This window comes from Miscanthus floridulus, chromosome 1, assembly GCF_019320115.1.
Source record: "Miscanthus floridulus cultivar M001 chromosome 1, ASM1932011v1, whole genome shotgun sequence".
NCBI classification, from domain to species: Eukaryota; Viridiplantae; Streptophyta; class Magnoliopsida; order Poales; family Poaceae; genus Miscanthus; species Miscanthus floridulus.
In genome coordinates, this window is record NC_089580.1 from 194,820,895 (window position 1) to 194,841,015 (window position 20,121).

The 20,121-nt window shown below is 41.7% G+C and overlaps 1 protein-coding gene and 1 pseudogene across 1 annotated transcript; one reads left to right on the forward strand and one right to left on the reverse strand.

The window, feature by feature from the left end:
- Window positions 1-1,073: 1,073 nt before the first annotated feature.
- Window positions 1,074-18,409, forward strand: LOC136469360 (uncharacterized; annotated as a pseudogene).
- Window positions 17,172-17,748, reverse strand: LOC136510885 (mitochondrial fission protein ELM1-like; the record flags this gene model as incomplete). Its single annotated transcript, XM_066505189.1, has 4 exons — window positions 17,172-17,218; window positions 17,302-17,395; window positions 17,487-17,550; window positions 17,632-17,748. Coding segments are annotated over 4 exons (315 nt in total), but the record flags the coding sequence as incomplete, so codon positions are not given.
- Window positions 18,410-20,121: the final 1,712 nt, after the last annotated feature.

Sequence of the window (20,121 nt, forward strand, 5' to 3'; positions counted from 1 at the left end):
CTAAAACATATTAAACATTTGGAACATATGCTTGCAACATATGTGTGTAGCCACTACAACATATACAACTTTAGATAAAACACTTGCAACATATGTCTGAAACAACTGAAACATTTGAAAGATACACTCGCAACATGCTTCTGAAACACTTGAAAAAAAACCTGAAAAACACTTAGAAAACCTTTGCAAACATACGCAACATCCAAATAAAACACATTCAACATATGTGTGAAATATATACAATATTAAGATAAAACACTTGCAACATACGTCCAAAAACATAGATGAAACATTGGCAACGGACCTTAGCAACATACGTATACAACCATTGCAACATATGCAACATCTTGATCTATTTTTGCAACATCTATCTAAAACACTTACAACATACCTTTGAAACACTTGAAACATACACTTGCAACATGCGCTTTCAGCAAAACCTGGCAGTGGGCGAGCGGAGCACTGACAGCAGGATTCAGCTGTACGGTCATGGTGGAGAAGGAGGATAACAGCGGGCCAGTGGCTACGTGGTCCCCGTTGAGCGGCGGCGCTGCCCTGGCGATGGAGCCGACAACCGCAGTTGGGTAGGTGTGACCTCGTGCAGCGAGGTGGGAGCGACTGTGCTATCTGGGGGGAGCATGCCATGGCAGTGTGGGCGCGGTGACCGTGAAGAGGAAGGCTGGAGGGAGGCGCGGTGGAGAGGAAGGTGTGCGGGAGCCACGGCGGAGCGCAGTCATGGAGCGTAATCATGGTGATGCATGAGATTTTTTAATCTGTGATGACAGGAGGTTAGCAGAGGGAGCGGATAGAAACAAATAGGATAGATAGCCTTCTGGACGTTGGGTTCACCAACAGAGGCATCGTGCGTAGAGCCACGGATGGACTTCTAACTTCTACCATTATAGTATTTTTTTCTATATAAGTAGGAGTATATATATTTATATATTCCTACATGAGCAATTCCAAACGGAAAAAACAAGATTTGAAAAAGAAAAATACATGATTGTGTCCTAACCCTAAACCCAAATCCTTGAGCTCTTCCTTCAATACCCCAAAACCCGGCCAAAATCGTGATGGTGTCTAGATCGATTGGATCGAGCGACGCCAGCAATGTCTCCCCTTTGCCGGTGTCGATTCTCCTCACCGATGAGGTGCACGTCGCCTTCAGCAGGAACCACACCACGGCTAGAGCCAAAAGATTGTGGGGCAACTCTACCGTGGAGGTCACCTTCTGGATCGCTGATCCACCGGATGTGTCCTTTTACACCCTCCACTGCAAGCCCCCTAGGGCAATCCCTGACTTTGGGGACACCGACCTAGAAGTCCAGTCACACGTTGCCCCCATCTCTATCATCCCGGGCTAGGCGATGTGTGTGTTCACCCATGCGTGGTAGGTGCAGAGGGTAGATTTGTTCTTCTCAGCACCCTTTTCCACAGCGATCACCGATATGAATACTTCATGTACAAGGGCGACCCCAAGTCCCTGTCCCTCGAAAGCCTCTCGCTTCCAGATGATGATTGTAGCCTGCGTGGAGTGGAGTTCGCAATCGTGCCCCGTGGTGACGATGGCCATTATCTCCTAATTGCACTATGTCGCACGCTGAAGATGAATAATTACTGGCTTCACATCTAATCGTCTAAGGATGCAACATGGACAACTAAGGAACTGCCCAATCCATGTCCTAGGATCCTTATTATACCAAACAAGGTGTTCGTGATCCGAGATGGTTTGCTGTTATGGGTTGATTTGCTGCGAGGCATTCTAGTATGTGACGTCCTTCAAGAACCCCATCATGCTGAGTACATCTCGTTGCTCGAGCCCTTGCTTGGAAATAGAGAATGAGTGAAGACATTCCAACTAGGAGTTAGGCACTTTCGAGATCTCACTGGCATCGATGGTCTGATCAAGTTTATTGAGATGGAACACCGTGAGATCGAAATAGAGATCCCAGACGATGTTCCTCCTGAGAAGCCGATTGACCCCAGGACCAACGATGTACTCTACGATCCAGATTTGATCGCGCTGATCAATGGCAAACCTGTGAAACCCAAGACTAGGATAGAGGTCTCAGTGAATGGTTGGAGTACCATGACATGGACTAGGAACATAGGGTCCAACTGTTGGCGCAAGGGACGCATTATTGATGTTGATGACATTTTGGTCGATGACTCGGTGTTTTTAGCGTTGCTGTCCAGCGAGAAGAGTGAATCTGCTAGGAGCCTGACATTCAAGAACCTGTCATCGGCTTGGCCCACCCTGAGCACAGATGCGAGTGACCGCCCTGTTCGTTTGGGCTTGTTTGGCTGATAAGCCATGGCTGAAAGTACTGTTGGATGATTTGGTGTGAGAGAAAAATTCTATTCATTGGCTAAAAAAGTACGGCTTATAAGCCAAATAAGCCCAAACGAACAGGGCGGACATCCTTTACCTCAAGTTAGCCAGTACATCGGGTGGAGGGGCGCTGGTTGCTATCGACCTTGTGGAGAAGAAGGCACTGAAAGTGGAAGCACCTGGAGCACGTCCTTTTGGAAAATATTTTTATGCGTCTCCGTGGCAGATATTGCGTCCCTGTGCATTGGCAAACCATCTGAAAAAGACTCCAGGTAGTTGTTGACCTTCTCTCTATTTATCAATATGCTTGTGACTTGTGAGCACCTATGTTCTGTGAAGCTGTTGGCGAATTATCTTGTTTGCTGCTTAGACCCTTTTATGATCCACATCATACATATCTTTGTTATTTTACATTTCTTTGTTATTAGGGTGTGGGTGTTTAGAGCTACGTACGGTACTCAGTTGGCACAAAAATTCATCTCATGCTAGGCACACGAGCAAGCCGGAAGGGTCTGCTCAATGGAGCTGGAGATCCGTCTGGCTTCAACGCACGGATTATGGATCCTACGTACTCCTCCCGAGACATGCCAGTCAATTTAACCATGCAATTGACAAGGAGAGAAAGCTAATCAGTAATTTGAGGTGGAACATACCGGTGTTGCCAGACAGTCCCGAATATGCGGCTCTGAGAGCCGATGTGGAAGGAGATCGACTAAATAGCCGATTCCAGCATACTCATAAGAATAAATCAGTTAAAGCTCATGGGATTATAGAAGAGAAGTCGGTTATCATTTAGGATGAATATAGTTATTTAGACAAAAATTAGTCAATGGCGATAGGATGTCAACACTAATCAGCTTATGCTAAGCCAATGACTGCAAGTAACTGAATCCCTTTTTATATAAAAGAAACAACTCATCATCATTTAACTATTTAATAGAGATAAATCTAATGAACATAATAGATCTCATCTATCGCTATGACCAGTGGGGCATGAGGCAGAATTATGCAGGCCGTAGAAACAATAATAAATTCGACGACCCTAACTTATTACTAATATCAGTGGGGTAAGAGGCAGAATCATGCAGGCCATAATACAATAATAAGATCATGGGGCTAACATATCTTTCAACCTACCCCTACTTCAACGGTCTCGTGGCATGAACTGTATATGTGAAAACACTCGATATCGGGTAAAATAGCTGATTCAAGCATAACGCATAATTAAGGTCACGCTCTATCAGAAATAGATCTACCAAACAACGATCCCCGCTCCACGGTGCTAACAGTGGGGTGTGAGGTAGAATTACACAGGCCATAATAACGGGCCATAGAACGATTTTCGTTAGCCGACAGATCTATTCAGGACCAGACATGCCTTAACCGCACACTATGCACGATCAAGATTGACATAAAACAGTCGATAAAACGTAACTCATTGTTTAAGGTACAGATTAGATCAGTTTAGATTAATAAATGATGGGTTAAACATGATATAAAGCCGATCTAGATCAATCTAAATCGGGCAAAGTGATATTGTTGTAATTAAATAAATAATGAAAGCAATAAGTAATATCGGTAACTTAATGAATCTACCTGAAGAACGCCACCCTTAGATAGAGCCGATAACTTGACCCTAATCTAGTTCGAGCAGTGGAGGTCGACTGGATCGATGAAGCCGTACTTGAACTAGACAAGAGTCGATAACTAGCTTATACCAGAGTCGTAGTGGAGGTCGACCGGATCGATGCAGCCATACAAACGGAACTATAAGTCATGACGGTACTTATAGACAAACCAGAGGTCGGCCAGACCGATGCAGCCCTGCTCGCTGAAGAACTCGCCAAGATCTACTCTACTCCTACTCGTAAGGTGTGTCCGGAGCCGAAAAAAGTAAGTAACTTGTATTTGATTGATTGTGTGTTTTACAATAGCCGGGGTCCAATATTTATACCCAGAGACTAAACATGAATCATATTCAAGTACGACTCATTACAATCTTTGGTATAAAAGAGAACATTCCTAATCTTAAGATAACTTGGACCCTAATCTTTCCCTTTTTATAGAGTCCGATATGCATCTCCCGACGCCAACCATAGCCCATTATCGTTACTTGCTGACATCATTCAAAGAGATCCGATTCCAGTGTCTCCTCTGAACCATCTTATATCAATCTTCATGCAATCGAGTCCATGATCGACACAATTTTGGAAGCTTTGAGTTCCCGCGTTCTTCTCTCCAAATTTTGGTGTAAACAAATGCCCCCCAATTTTGGGATAAAAATGATTTTATTCCAAAATTTCTATTTATCTGTTTATCATGCCACAATCGTTTTGCTCCGAGATATATGCGTGACTCATGACTTCCTAGGCCGAGTCTTATATAATGTCCCAATAGTATCTTTTCTGACTCACTCGGCCTGTTTGTTTTCCCCTTCTTTCTCGAGCAAAGCTTCAACCCTAGCAAATCTTTCGCCCCATCAAGCTTTTATTCAAGCGGTCTTCCTTAGATTCAACTCTGTCTCAGCTATAATGGTGACCAGCGACCACGTCCCTGAGGTATGCTTTCCATTTGCCATTCTCAAAGTGTCGGTTGCTACCCTGTATTTCCTTTGTCCTTAAATTTATTTTATCCGATTTCTAGAAAATGAGGAACGAAATCTTAATTCCATCAGATGCTACTTCCAATGTTTATTTTCTTGGGCCTATGGGTGATCCTGATCCATCTGATTTCATTCATCAAGAAACCAACCAAATCCCCTTCAAACAGTCTATAGTGGATTTGTCCTTCTAGAGTATCAAAACTCCCTTCAGAAAGTGACCTAAAATGCCCAAGGGGTTGAGATATTGGTTTCGTAGGGTATCTAAGAAAAAGGCCAGAGATTGGGAGGTGTATGATTTGAATTAATGTTTGACACTCTCGTTGTCTAGGATGGAGAGGAATGATTCACTCTTGATTTTCGCATCTTATTTCTAGTCCAATGCCCTGAACGCTTTCATTTTTTATCATGGCCCAATGACCATTACCCTGGCCGATGTTTATATGTTGACCGGCCTTAGAATAACTAGACCAATGTAGCCTTATGAATACTTGAGTGACGGTTCAAAGAAATTAGCCAAAATATCATACTGCACAGGATGGGCAAGTTATATTCTGAACCATATTGGAGACGAATCAACTGTTAGTGAGAGGGAATATGTGGCCTTTCTAAATATGTGGTTGGAGAGATTCATCTTCTGTGGGTCATCTTGTGGTCTGACTTACAATCATAAGCTTATGGCAAAGCATCTGGCAGTAGGCAAAGATATCCCTCTTGAAAAGTATCTGGTCGGGGCTGCTTATCATCTGATGTACCAGGTAGCTGCCCAATTACTAAAGAACAAACTAGTGCATACTATCAGTGGCCCTTGGTGGTTGATACAACTGTGGCTCAACCTGTACATGCACAAGATTGTAAGGCCTAATCTTGGAAGTCTAAGTTTTCCTTCTTCCAACTTTGATAAGAAATATAGAGGCGAGGAAGGAAGAACCCGTCAGTGCATGAGCTATGGGGAGGCTGCATCGGCCATAACAATTGATATCGACATTGGCCATCTCTTCAAAAAGTTTTACAGAGAGTTTGATGCAGACACCCTAACTTGGCTACCTTATGATGAAGATGAGAATGATGAGCTGATCTTTCCATTCAAATTTCGATTTGAACCAGGCTGTTCGGACAAGACGGCGACTGCAATCTTTAACTCCTTCATCAAGCCCTGTGTTCGTCCAGCCGAATTTCGTCATGGTCATGGCAAAATGGCTACAGGCTCCTTCCTTCTAGGCAACCTTTCAACTTATGAGTTCTACAACCCATCCTTCGTAGCTCACCAGTTTGGTTTTGGTCAACTCCCCCCTCAATTGTTCTCCAAAAATACACTGAAGCGGAGAGAAGATATCAATGAGGTGATGGAAGCCTCCAGAGTCTTTCAATTAGGATCAGATCTTCCTTCACTTTACATGCACGACTGGATCAGAGTCATCTTCTCTTCCACTCCCTTTGACTCCTAGTGGCAAGAATGGCACTCCCATCTTTTCTGTGGATTGGTCCACCCTTTGTGCATAGCTCTGGATGGGGAATTTGCTTCCGACAGAGAGGTAACTTACCATCTCTTTCTTAGGAAATTATTCGATGAATTTTCTTGCTAACTGTTCCAGCTGATCCTTTTAGGACACTGAATTCAATCCTCCAAGCTTGGATAGGAAAGGATATCCTATAGATTATCAGCCACCATGCCTAGTTTTGAGAATAGGATTAACTGCACCTTCATTGAAGAAATTGATGAAAACTCATGCTGCACCTATCATCATAACATATCAATCTTTAAAGCGCAAGGCGGCTCAAGGGATGACCTAGAAAACCACTACTAGAAAAAGACTCCGTAGGACGAGACCATTAGCTGCTCAGGTAAACAATCCATATTCTTCTCGAACCGATATTCAACTTCTAATCTCGTTCCTTCACAGTTATCGAATATTGCGTCCCAATCTGCTCTGGGTGCGGCACTGCTATCCCAAGCGTTTGATTCAGCACCAGCTGAACCCTTATCGGCTGATCCTCAAAAGGAGCCGATTTCGGTTGAAATAATCAATGCTTCCACAATAGCAGAAAACGTGAGTTTTATCCTTGACGCTTGTCGGAGTATTTTCTTTAACTTCTTGATTTACTTAGTTTTTTCATCCTTCATCTGACTTCTTACCATGCCAGATACTTCCTGAGGAAACACCTATGCAAGAGCAGGAGCCTAACAACCCACTTAATGATCCTATTGGCATTGAGGGTGATCCTGTTGCCGTTGACACTCAGACTATTGATTCCCCAGTTTGGCATACAACTGATGGTAAGGAAATTATATGTTCCTTTTATTCTTCTACAATAATCATGAACTAAAACTTTTCCTTGATATTGCAGATACCAATGCTAAAAGCTCAGAGCTGATTCAACCAGATGTTATTGGTGCATCATCAACTGTTCCTTCTCTTCAGATAGAGGCTGCTGCAGAGAAGGTACTGTATCCTCTTCACCATCCATTATGAACTAATTTAAACCTCCTAATTAAGATTTTTTACACACAAGCACTCAATCTTCCAGCACTGAGCTACTCTCTTGATCTTGAGGAGTATCTTGATGAAGATGAAATCAGATCATCGACCACCTCCTCTAAGGAAGCTTTGTCAGAAGAGACCAGAAATCAGCTAAGAGATATATTATCAATGTTTAAGAAGAATATAGCCGATTTAGTCCAAGGCACTGATTCAATGCGGAGAGTCTTCTTGGCTATTAAGGGTAACTCATCCCTAGTTCTTTCCAGAGTCTTGCCATCTTTATCTATTTTCGAAGATTGGGCCCTGAAGATGAAAAAGGCTTAGAGCAATCTATCCGACCATGAAACTTTATTGGCTTAGGGGAACTCCAATAGGCAAGAGGCCAAAGAGCTGACACAGTTGATTGATCATCTAAAGAACTCCTCCCTCAGTATCAACCTAGAATTGTCTCAACTGGAAGCCAGGCGTGCAGAACTTGAGAAGGAGCTAGAAAATGTGAAGGCTGCCATTGATCATCATAAGTCCATCCTGGTTCAAATACCTGACGCCATCAAACAAAAGAAACAGGAACTATTGGCCAAAGTCAGAGAAGATAGGGCCATTTGGAGTAGCCTCGAGAACATTCCTAGATCAGCCGAAGAAGATAAACAACAGATCGCAGAAGTTGATGGTATTCAGCTAGAAGTGTTGAAAGCAATCCAGGATGTTCTAGACTTATAATTCGTGTATCAACATATGTCCTGTGTAGAACCAATGACAACCATACTTTTCATTGCCTCATTGTATTTCTCATTTCGGCTAAAGAGCCGATTTGAAAATAGTCGATTCCAGAATTCTAACCTTAATCCAATTAAGTCTAGAAACACGACCTTTATTATTAAGAGAACCCCTCGATCTTCTATCCTTAGTCGCCCGGCGCCGTATTCTCTTCGGTATTAGTGAGGTGGCACTTTACCTTCTATTAATTGTGGTTGCCTTTTGCACGTCCCAAGGCGTCCACCTCCTTGCTTCATGGCTTCAAATACCAGCCGAGGGCTCCGGCCTCGAACACATCTACACTTGCAACCACTCTTGTTCCTTTGTACCTCTCCTCCCTCGCAAACTCTGTAGCAGTTTTATCCCCTCTTCTTGTAGACCCGAACAAACCCTACGGCCAGCGAGGACAACCGCGATAAACGTGCGGCGAAGGAGATTCTAGAGGAAGCCATGCCGATGAACCAGCACCTACGACGCATGAGGTGAGATTGATATCTTATGTTGGTGACGATGAACTGTTCTAATTTGTCCATATATTCATTTTGAATGACAGTCTTCGTCCTCTCCCAAGGGCCAGCGAGCCCTCCGATGCTATATCTTTTGCGCCGACCTCATCGTCGGATTCTTCCGACTCCTACAATGGCGACGACGCTTAGCGTTTTCTCTGAGAGTGGAGTGCGACTCAGAACTGCTATTCCGAGGTGACTTAGAAAAATGGCTAGCTCAAGATTCGCCTTAGGGCCTCTCTGGCTGCCCTTCATGCGGCCAAAGAGGAGGCCAGTGCCATTCAAGGGCGGCTGGACGAGTTTGACGCCGCGATGGCGGGTAAAACGAACTTCAGGAACACCTCTATTTTGATTTCCACTATCTTTATCTTGATAGTTCTTCTATTTTCTATGATCGTCAGCCCTAATAGTGCAGTTGGAGTCCCTCTAACTGGCGGTGAATGTGGTTGTGGATGCCGTTAACGCTAGGGGCCCCCTCATCAATGCTCGCCTCCATGACATTCTAGCCCATGTTCAGGAGATCACCCTCCATGGTGTTCATCATGGCGCGTTGGTGGTGCTGACCATGGTGCAAGTCCAGACCAGGTACAAGCTCCATGCCATGGAGACTGGTTTCCCGATGGACGATGGACCCGAGGAGCATGAGGATCTGCTTGAAGAGTTTGTCGTTGTGGCTGAGGCCATTGTGGACATCATATTTGCTCAGGATGTGGTGAACAAGGTCTTTGATGAGTTTGTACTTAGGGCGAATTAATGAACAAAGTTTCTTGCTCTTCCATGAATGTGTCTCAGTGCAATGCCTTTGTATATGTCATGACTGTCTTTGTTTTTGTTTTTGCTCTATAGGCGATACATATCATATCGACTTTCACATCTTCAGGCTTATTTTTTGAACTAGAGGTGATACCCTTTTGGTACCGGCTATTAGAGCCGATGACTAAATGAGTCGGCTACTAGGGTAATACCCCTTCACATATTTTTCCATCAATCGCTATTGATAGGTTGCATCAGAACATTTCAGACCAAAGGTTGCACGATCGATCGATCCAGGTTAAGCATCTTATTAAGTGAAACAAAACTTCCTTTACTAGATCTATCAACTATGAATTGCACTTATGATTTGACTTAGCATTCACATACTTCGGCCTAAGCCTATCTTCAGAACCAATGCTTATTCTTCCTTAATCCAATGGCTGATGTGAAGCCATGACTGTTTACTAAAACAAACTCTCAAAGCCGATTGCTTGGATCAGCTATTGGCTTTCATTGTTGATTTTAATGAAGCCTCCTTCCTATAACTTACCAGAAAAACACTCAATGTCTTCTAGCTCTCAAAAGACTAGATCGGTTATTGCGATACTCATAGACTTATCAGTGCAAACCAGCTCGACATCATCTCCATGCCATTAAATCACACACTGATGCATGGTCAATGACACACAACAGTTCGCATGAATCCAATCACGACCAAGGAGTAAACTGTATGACCCTTTTCCATCTTTGATGAAGAACATGGTGAGCAGAGTCTTACTCACGATTGTCAGTTCGACGTTCATTGCGCCCCGGGTCTTAGACGCATTACCCCAAAGTCCTTAAGCATCATATCGATCTCAATCAGATCCCCTAGTCCCTTACCAAGTTTATGAAAAGTGGTGTAAGGCATAAGATTGACAGAAGCACCTCCATCCACCAACATCTTATTCATCGGCTTCCCATCAACAAAACCTTTTACATATAAAGCCTTTAAGTGCCGATGCTTGACTGATTTATCAAATATAGCCTGCTGTATAACTATCAACTTGGCAACTATCTCCTCATACTCTGATTCATCAAAATCTGAGTAAACTTCTTGATCTGCTGGAGCTCTAAACTCTGATGGCAACAGAAAAGCCATTTAAATATTAGCTGATGGTTGCCTTCTATCGGCTGTTTGCTTAGCACGCCATACTTGAGGTTTACCGGATGTCTGAGCCTGTTCCAACTCTCTATTCCTTAGGCGTTGCACCCTTCTCTTCTGGCTTCTTGTCAAGCCTCCTAGACACCATTGGCCTTCTTGCCAAACACATCCCTCTTCATTACTTTCTTCTTTATAATCAGCCCAATTTTGATCAACAACTCGTTTTCCAAGCCAATCATGAACATTTCTATTTTTAAGCATTGATCCATGTTATTATGATGATACGTATCTTGAGCATGGATAGACCGGCGGTTGGCTTGAGAACGCCTAAACTCCCAATATTGTTCACTACACTCTGGACAGTTATTTCTCGTAGGCAATTTCAAGCCTTTGTTCCAGCAATGTCTAAAGAAAGGACAATTCCAATATGATTCAACTTGCTTTCTTTTATACCTCTCTTTCTCCTATTGACGCTGGTATTCTTGCTCTTCTAACCAACGTTGATAATCCTTTTCCTTCTGTCGCTGCCATTTATTTAACAGAATTTGAGATGTAACGCGCGGCTTTATCGCCCCATCTTTTGACGTTTCTCCTTGCTCATATCTGCTCTTTTGCTTGTCACGACGTCTCTTAATCTTTTTGTATTTATTAGCTGATATTCGCATCTTGGGATCAACTATTTTAGTTTCTCTTGATTTGGTTGATGTCAGGACCTTAGTCTTTCCTTTGAGCAGCCTAGCATCGACCATGTTTTGATCTCCTAGGAAAGGATTATCATCAATTTTCATTTTCCGAGGCGTATCGAATTTGAGCCTCCCTTGCTGAATAGCCCTCTGTATATGCTGCTGGAAAACTCTGCATTCATTAGTAGAATGAGATATAGCGTTGTGAAACTTGTAGAAGTTCTTATTTTTCAATTGATTAGGGAGCAACATAACATGATTATCGGGCAACTTGATCTGTCCCTTCTCGAGCAAGAAATTAAAGAGCTTGTCTGATTTTGTGACGTCAAAGTCATAGCTCTCCTCGACCCCTCTTCACCAAGGATTCAGCACAATTACTGCCTTTTTGCCCCCAATTTCATTTAGCCGCGGCAACCTCTTCTTCCTCATCTTCATAGCTGTCATCGACTGAATATGGATTATAAGCTTCGGCCATTGTGGTACTTTTGTAGAATTAGGTATCTCTGCGCACACTCTAGAATTGGCTATTGAGCGCTATCACTCGTTGAGCCAATTGACCCAAGTTATCAAACTCTTGTCCCAGCAGCTTCTCTCTCCATGTCGGTAACATCCCTTGAACGGCCAAAGCAGCTAGCTGATCATCAACCAAGTTTAATGAGAAGTACAAATTTCTAGTCTCTCGAAACCTCTGAAGAAACTTAGCGCCTGATTCATTAGTTTTCTGCCTTATAGTTGTTAAATTGGTAATCTTCTTTTCTCCTATCTCAGTATAAAAATATATGTGAAACTTCTCTAGGTCAGCCTAATTGGCAATAGAGTTGACTGGTAGTGATGAAAACCAAGTGAAGGCTGGCCCTAACAGGGACAAGGAGAAGAAACGAACTCGATGGGCCTCTTCAAAGGATGATTCACCCAACTGTGTAAGATACCGACTGACATGTTCTATTGTGCTTGTGCTGTCTTGGCCAGTAAACTTAGCAAACTCTAGGAGCCTATAATTTGTAGGAAAAGCGACCAAATTATACCATTCTGGATATGGGCGTTTGTACAAAAAGATCGGCCCTTTTGGCTTTAGACAGAACTGATTCTTCATCATCTCGGTCACTCTTAGCAACAACTCATCAATATTTGAATTTGGATTTCTCTACACCTGCTGACCCATCTGTGGATTGAAATCCTATGTACCTTGATATCCTGGATTCGAAATCATGTGAAGGGTGTTATAATCTGTGCCATAATGAGACCCCTGTGGAATCTCTATCTACTGGGTTCTCTGCTAGTTTGTTGCTTGAAGTCTCTGGTTATAGATATTAGGATCTATATCTCTACGGATCATTTGAATTGATGGTGCTATTTTTTGAGCCGATGACGGTATGTGGCCTGATGTGCCAAAATTAATCATCTGGTTTTTATCTTGCCCTGCCGGCTGTTACACATGCCACACTGACGATCCAGGATTATACTTTATCTAATTTGTAGTAGCACCTTGAGCTTGCTCAGATGAACTCTGAACTGTCTGGACATCATCATTACCAGCTGGTGCTACTTCTTGATGGTTGGTACCGGTTTGATTAGTCTCTTGAGTCGACGGGTGTGGAATGTTGTAATAAGCCGGTCCAACCTGATCAACTGGAAACCCATGAAACACCTCTTTCATGGTGTAGTGAATATGTTCCAGAAAACTTCATTATGGTTTGATATGGCATCATGAACAGATTTATTTATAGCTTCCATGAAGAAACGCCTATTTTCAGTGAGTCTCATCTGCATCTATCTGCCCATGCAACAGAACTCTTGGTAGTGGATATTTATGAACAATTGTATTGTCACGTGTTTTGGTGTAGGACAACAAACACTTGTTCTAAAATTCTTCTATAGCTTTGTTGATGACATCTTTATCTCCATCAGGTAGGTCTTCATAAGGTACCATAATGGTATCGTTGTTGTTGTGAGCCGCTATGACGATTGTGGGGTCCCACCGGGAGTGCCAGAACGTGTGTCGGCATAAAAATTCGTCTCGTGCCGAGCACACGAGTAAGCCGAAAGGGTCTGCTCGATGGAGCTGGAGATCCGCCTGGCTTTAACGCAGGGATTATCGATCCTGCGTACTCCTCCCAAGATGTACTAGTCAATTTGATCCTGCAATTGATAAGAAAAGAAAGCTAATCAATAATTTAAGGTGGAACATACCGGTGTTGCTAGACAGTCCCGAATATGCGGCTTTGAGAGCCGATGTGGAAGGAGATCGACTAAATAGCCGATTCCAACATACTCATAAGAATAAATCAGTTAAAGCTCATGGGATTATAGAAGAGAAATCAGTTATCATTCAGGATGAATATCGTTATTTAGATAAAAATTAGTCAATGGCAATAGGATGTCAACACTAATTAGTTTATGCTAAGCCAATGACTGCAAGTAACCGAATCCTTTTTATATAAAAGAAACAGCTCACCATCATTTAACCATTTAATAGAGATAAATCTAATGAACATATTAGATCTCATCTATCGCTATGACCAGTGGGGCATGAGGCAGAATCATGCAGGCCGTAGAAACAACAATAAATTCGATGACCCTAACTTATTACTAATATCAGTGGGGCATGAGGCAGAATCATGCTGACCGTAATACAATAATAAGATCATGGGGCAAACATATCTTTCAACCTACCCCTACTTCAACGGTCTCGTGACGTGAACCGCCGATTCAGGCATAGCACATAATTAAGGTAATACCCTATCAGGAACAGATCTACCAAACAACGATCCCCGCTCCACGGTGCTAATAGTGGGGTGTGAGGCAGAATCACACAGGCCGTGATAACGGACCATGGAACGATTTTCGTTAGCCGATGGATCTATTCAAGACCAAATATGACTTAACCGCACACTATGCACGATCAAGTTTGACATAAAATAGCCGATAAAACATAACTCATCGTTTAAGGTGCAGATTAGATCAGTTTAAATTAATAAACGATGGGTTAAACAGGATATAAAGCCGATCTAGATCAATCTCAATCGGGCAAAGTGATATTGTTGTAATTAAATAAATAATGAAAGCAATAAGCAATATCGGTAACTTAATGAATCTACCCGAAGGACGCCACCCTTAGATAGAGCCGATAACTTGACCCTAATCTGGTTCGAGCAGTGGAGGTCGACCGGATCGATACAGCCGTACTTGAACTAGACAAGAGTTGATAACTAGCTTATACCAGAGTCGCAGTGAAGGTCGACCGGATCGATGTAGCCGTACGAACAGAAGTATAAGTCATTACGGTACTTACAGACAAACCGGAGGTCGGTCGGACCGATGCAGCCCTGCTTGCTGAAGAACTCGCCGAGATCTACTCTACTCCTACTCCTAAGGGGTGGCCGGAGCCGAAAAAAGTAAATAACTTGTATTTGATTGATTGTGTATTTTACAATAGTCGGGGTCCAATATTTATACCCGGAGCCTAAACATGAATCATATTCGAGTACGACTCATTACAATCTTTAGTATAAAAGAGAACATTCCTAATCTTAAGATAACTTGGACCATAATCTTTCTCTTTTTGTATAGTCCGATATGCATCTCCCGATGCCAACTATAGCCCATTATCGTTACTTGCTGACGTCATTCAAAGAGAGCCGATTCCAGTGTCTTCTCTTTTGAATCAGCCGATATCAATCTTCATGCAATCGAGTCCTTGATCGACACAATTTTAGAAGCTTCGAGTTTCCGCGTTCTTCTCTCCAAATTTTGGTGTAAACATACTCATTATGGTTTCTGCTGTGAGAAATAGGGATATCTAGTTTTTGTACCTTGCCTTTATGGCCATATCTTAATCTCGTGTAAACTGTTTTCTTTTAACGACAGATACAAGGAGTGTAAGAGTATATTCTCTGCTGATTCATATTTACACTGTGTAGAATCTAATCTTAATGTTTCGTAAACAAAGAAAAATCCAATCTTAATCTGTGCAGGGCAGCCAGATTTTTCAGCGCAGATAAAAATTAATACTGCATTAATGCTTATCAAAGAATTCAAATGATTCTATGCTTGGGTGAGAGCAGTGGCGGATCTACAGGGTATGCCGTATATGCCACGGCATACCCTGCGATTGAGCCATGCGTGGCATGCGTATTGCACCTCACGCGCTTGGAACGGGCCGTCGCTTGCACGAGTAGATTCACCTGCCTGCCTCACGGTCACACCTACGACTCGATAGAAGAGACACATCGGGTAAGCCCACAAACGAATACTCCCTATTGGAAGGACTCGTGGAGTACAGACTACAGTTACGGCGGTGTTATATTTGTATATATTGTAGCAAGATTGATCAACATCAATATCACGTGAGTGCGAGTTATATTCGTATTGTACTTCATGTAATTTTTCAACTTTGTACTCCTACATCAACGGCGTAGTTTCGCATGACACGGTCTCCTAAATTATATTGTAACCATTTATTTATTTTATATTATATTATTGATATTTATGAACTTATGATAATTGAATAGTACATTTAATTACAAATTTAACAGTATCAGAATTTTCCAATTTGCACTATAATAATTCAAATTTGTTAGTCAAATATTGGTCAAAGATATTAAAGTTCGATTCTTGATATACGTGTACGCCTTATAAAAAATAGAGGAACTAATCTATAAATTGAAGACTTATCATATTTTTTCTTGCTTATATGCCGAATTGAGTAGCAAATTTTTATCTGTTTACCGAGTTGGTAAATAGATTTTATCGAAATACATGTGAAATTTTGGTATGGCATACTCTTTAACAAAATCTTAGATCCGCCACTGGGTGAGAGGATATTTACAAACTACGTGCTATTTTCCACTCCATATGAGTCTGCACAAGTAAAATAACTTAAAGACTACTGAATCTCTGTTTATGACTATGGCATTGCTTATGAGTTTACCCGTATTTGTAGGCATTGAAGTCTCTGCAAGCCAGATCGCACGGACAGGCAGCTCTGCTTGTACTAAGAACGAAGAGAGTTTTACAAACAAGGAAACAGAGAAAGCCGGTCACCCGGCCGCTACAGGCAGCTCTGCCAATGAGCCAAACAATACAGCTGTAAGTATTTTCTATCATGTGCCTCCGCTCTTCATATTCCAAAGAATTCCCAGTTCACACCAGCTAAAGTTTCCTCCCTTGTGCCTGTAGGTCCGTGTGGGTAAGCCTGATTCCTACGAATCTGATAACAAACGTCCAAGGCAGGTTTCTTACTATGTTTTCTGAAGATCTGTGCAGTAATGATATGTATTAAATTATCAAACCATTGGATATTCTGAAAGCTATCGCTCATTAGTTTTTATCTGACATCGAAGTTTTTGTATATAATCTGATTTGTTATTCCTCAGGCTCTCGGCTGAGAAAGTCAACCATGCACAAGCTCCGAGTACTGTACAGAATGTTTTTTTTCACAGGGCCATCCTACTCAAATCAATATACAGAATGTTCCTATCTCACAGGGCCATCCTACTCAAATCAGCCCTTGTTTAGTTCGCGAAATTTGGATTTTGGGGCTAGTGTCGTTTTTATTTGGCAAATAGTGTCCAAACATTGACTAATTAGGCTTAAAACGTTCGTCTCGCAATTTCCCACCAAACTGTGCAATTAGTTTTTCTTTTCGTCTACATTTAATGCTCCATGCACGGGCCGAAAACATTCGATGTGACACTGTAGCAACTTTTTGGATTTTGGGGTCCAACTAAACAAGCTTAGTGATGCCTCCATGTGAGAGTCTGCCAGATAGGAAGGATATAGCATGACAGCTCACCCAGTGCTGCATGCCTCGCTTAGCATGCTTATAGAGTCTGCTGTTATGATGAAAGCATCAGCCCATGCAAGATGGCCCAAGTGTGGGTTAGGATCTGCAGTGACAAAAATCTGCTCAGCATAAACTTTTCACCTGCAGTGCTCGGTTCCAATGACATATACAGGCTTCCTGTAAGAAGTGAAATTGGAAAGCTTAGTGATGCCTCCATGTGAGAGTCTGCCAGATAGGAAGGATATAGCATGACAGGTCACCCAGTGCTGCATGCCTCGCTTAGCATGCTTATAGAGTCTGCTGTTATGATGAAAGCATCAGCCCATGCAAGATGGCCCAAGTGTGGGTTAGGATCTGCAGTGACAAAAATCTGCTCAGCATAAACTTTTCATATCACATAAAGCTAAAGATGTCTCACAAATCTCATGTGAATCGATGAATGTACCTTCACCGTCCCAAATATAAATCTTAGGATGTGTACTGAACTCTTTCAATACTACATCAGACATCTGCCAATATGTAGTTTAGAAATTAAGTAGAAACAGTTCATACAAAAAAAAATGAATGATCAGAGGCCCTGGTAGTCCTACCTGTGGAGGTGTTCTTCTAGAAAATGAGATTCTGACACTTCCGCAGGTCTTCAGAACATTGTGCAGTGAGTTCACCAGCTGCTTAGCAAGGTCTACATCATATTTACAGTTTCCTGAGTATTGAAAACACTATGGTATTCTGAATTCAGTATGTCCTGTTTCCTATGTGTCATACAACAAAATTAATTAGAATGTGCCAATTCCAGCCTCCGCAGGTACGGTTTAACAGGTGGGAGCAGCCCGGCTACATTGGGTACTCATCATGGCCCCATCAAAATAATCCGGTATGATGTATTTCATATGCATTGTTAACCATGTGTCTATTTTGAATAATCATCCTACAACAATATTCATTAGAATGTGCCACTCCAGCCACCACCGCTATGCTTCAACAAGTGGGCTGGACCCCGTAGCCCTGTGTAGACACCGATGCCCCCTGCCTCTAACATACATAGCTATGGAAATTATCAATCGCTGTGGCAGCAGCCACTACTGCTGGAGCAGCAGGCGGCACCTAGCAGGACATTTGGACCTCATGAGGTAAAAGAAAAATTGTGAAGCTTATGATTCGATCCCATGTCCTCATTTGACCTGCAGCTTTAGAAAAAAAAAGACAATCTCCTCTTATTAAAGTTTATATTAGAAAGTTCTTACCAATAATTGTTTAATGTGCTATAATGTCCTTGTGTTGTACGAATAGAAAGTTCAAGAAATAATGGGCACCATGCTTATAAATGTGCAAGAATTCCCAAAAGGAACTAATAAAACATTCAAATAGGTTCGATTTTAGTTCACTGTCATATATAATAGGCTGCAAAGATGGAATTATTATGTCTGCTATATTTTGTACCGCTTTTGCCCTACAAGTTAACTTAATTAGAACTTAGAAGTTACTTTTTTCAGGCACCCCACCAATTCTTCGAGATACTGGGGGGGGGGGGGGGGGGGGGGGGGGGGGGGGGGGCACACCCATGCAGCTTGAATGCTTGATAGGATGTCTAAGTTCTGATAAACTCTTCCGCTTAGTGAAGCAGTGTCTACTAGTAGGTGACATGCTCCTCAAATCATGATTATGCGCCTCTCCTTGCAGCTTATTCAGGTTCTTTTGCAGTAGTATGTCTATTTCCTCCTAACCAAACAAAATGAGAGGTGCTAAATACCATACTTATATGATGCACTAGGTGATTTTCTTTTCTTTTTGTCGTTAGAATTAAGGAGATTCAATACTTTAGTGCTATCATGTGACGAACATTTTATTCCATATAATCTATATCACAATTTTTCTGAACCTGCTACCTGATGTTTTCTTACCTCTCACAAGTTGAAACCGTGTTTCTCATATGTTTTCTTACCAATCACAAGTTGAAACCGTGTTTCTCTTATGATTTTTCGTTATGAATACTAACTATATATGTTAAAACATTGAAAAAAATTGGTAAGACATACACTTATGTATATATTTATTACACCTAGAGATGTCATCATATTTGTTCGGCCTCCCTTAATCAGAATTGTTGGTTCCCCCACTGCGTGCTGCCACCACGTTTTCAACATAGTACTCGACTAAGTAGAATGTTTCTATCTTTGACCATTGTTTTATAATATATATATATATATATATATATATATATAGATTAACGGCATAAGAATATGTTTTTAGTTTTATTATAAGAAATACTTTCATAATACTATATAAATGACCGTGCGTTGCACGGGGGTCAATTTTTTTTTTGAGTGAACCTTAGTAATTGCATGTGAACGTATGAGCTACGAGGACTTTGTGTTGGATGCGGACACGTAGATTTTGCCTTTTTATTTGAATCGGTTAGGACACGAACGTGTGAGCTTTGAAGACTTATATCAGACGCGGATACATAGATTTGGTCTTCGTATCATCAACGAGTAGAACACGAACGCATGTAGTACGAAGGATGAATACTGATCTTTACATGATCACTTGAAATCAATTAAATCCATTTTATAGTGCAACACATGTGGACACCACATCTATCTAAGGCGAATTTGAGGGAATTGTTATTTGCATATATGTTTACTTTAGATAAACTTCTTATATCTTATTAAAACTATTTTTATGATTTTTAGGATTTTTTTATATTTTTTGCACAGAGAGAGTTTATTGCATATATTTTTTCGGAAATGTTTTTTAGCCGTATTTGTTTTTTTCGGAAACGGGACGGTGGTTTTTTATGATGATTTTTTTGCCGTATATGTTTTTATCTCGGATTTTTTTTCCTGGGATGGTGGTTTTGTTTGGTTTTTGCGTATATAGGGCCGGGGGGTTTATCTTGGTTTTTTTTTGCGTACTAGATATATGCCCGTGTGTTGCATGCGGTAACGAATTTGTTTCCATGTATACAACGATGCACATGTCTTATGGTTTAGACAAACATATTAACAAATTTTTATCCATGTCTATGACGATGCACATGGCTTGCGATTTAGACGAACATATTAAGAAATATATAAATT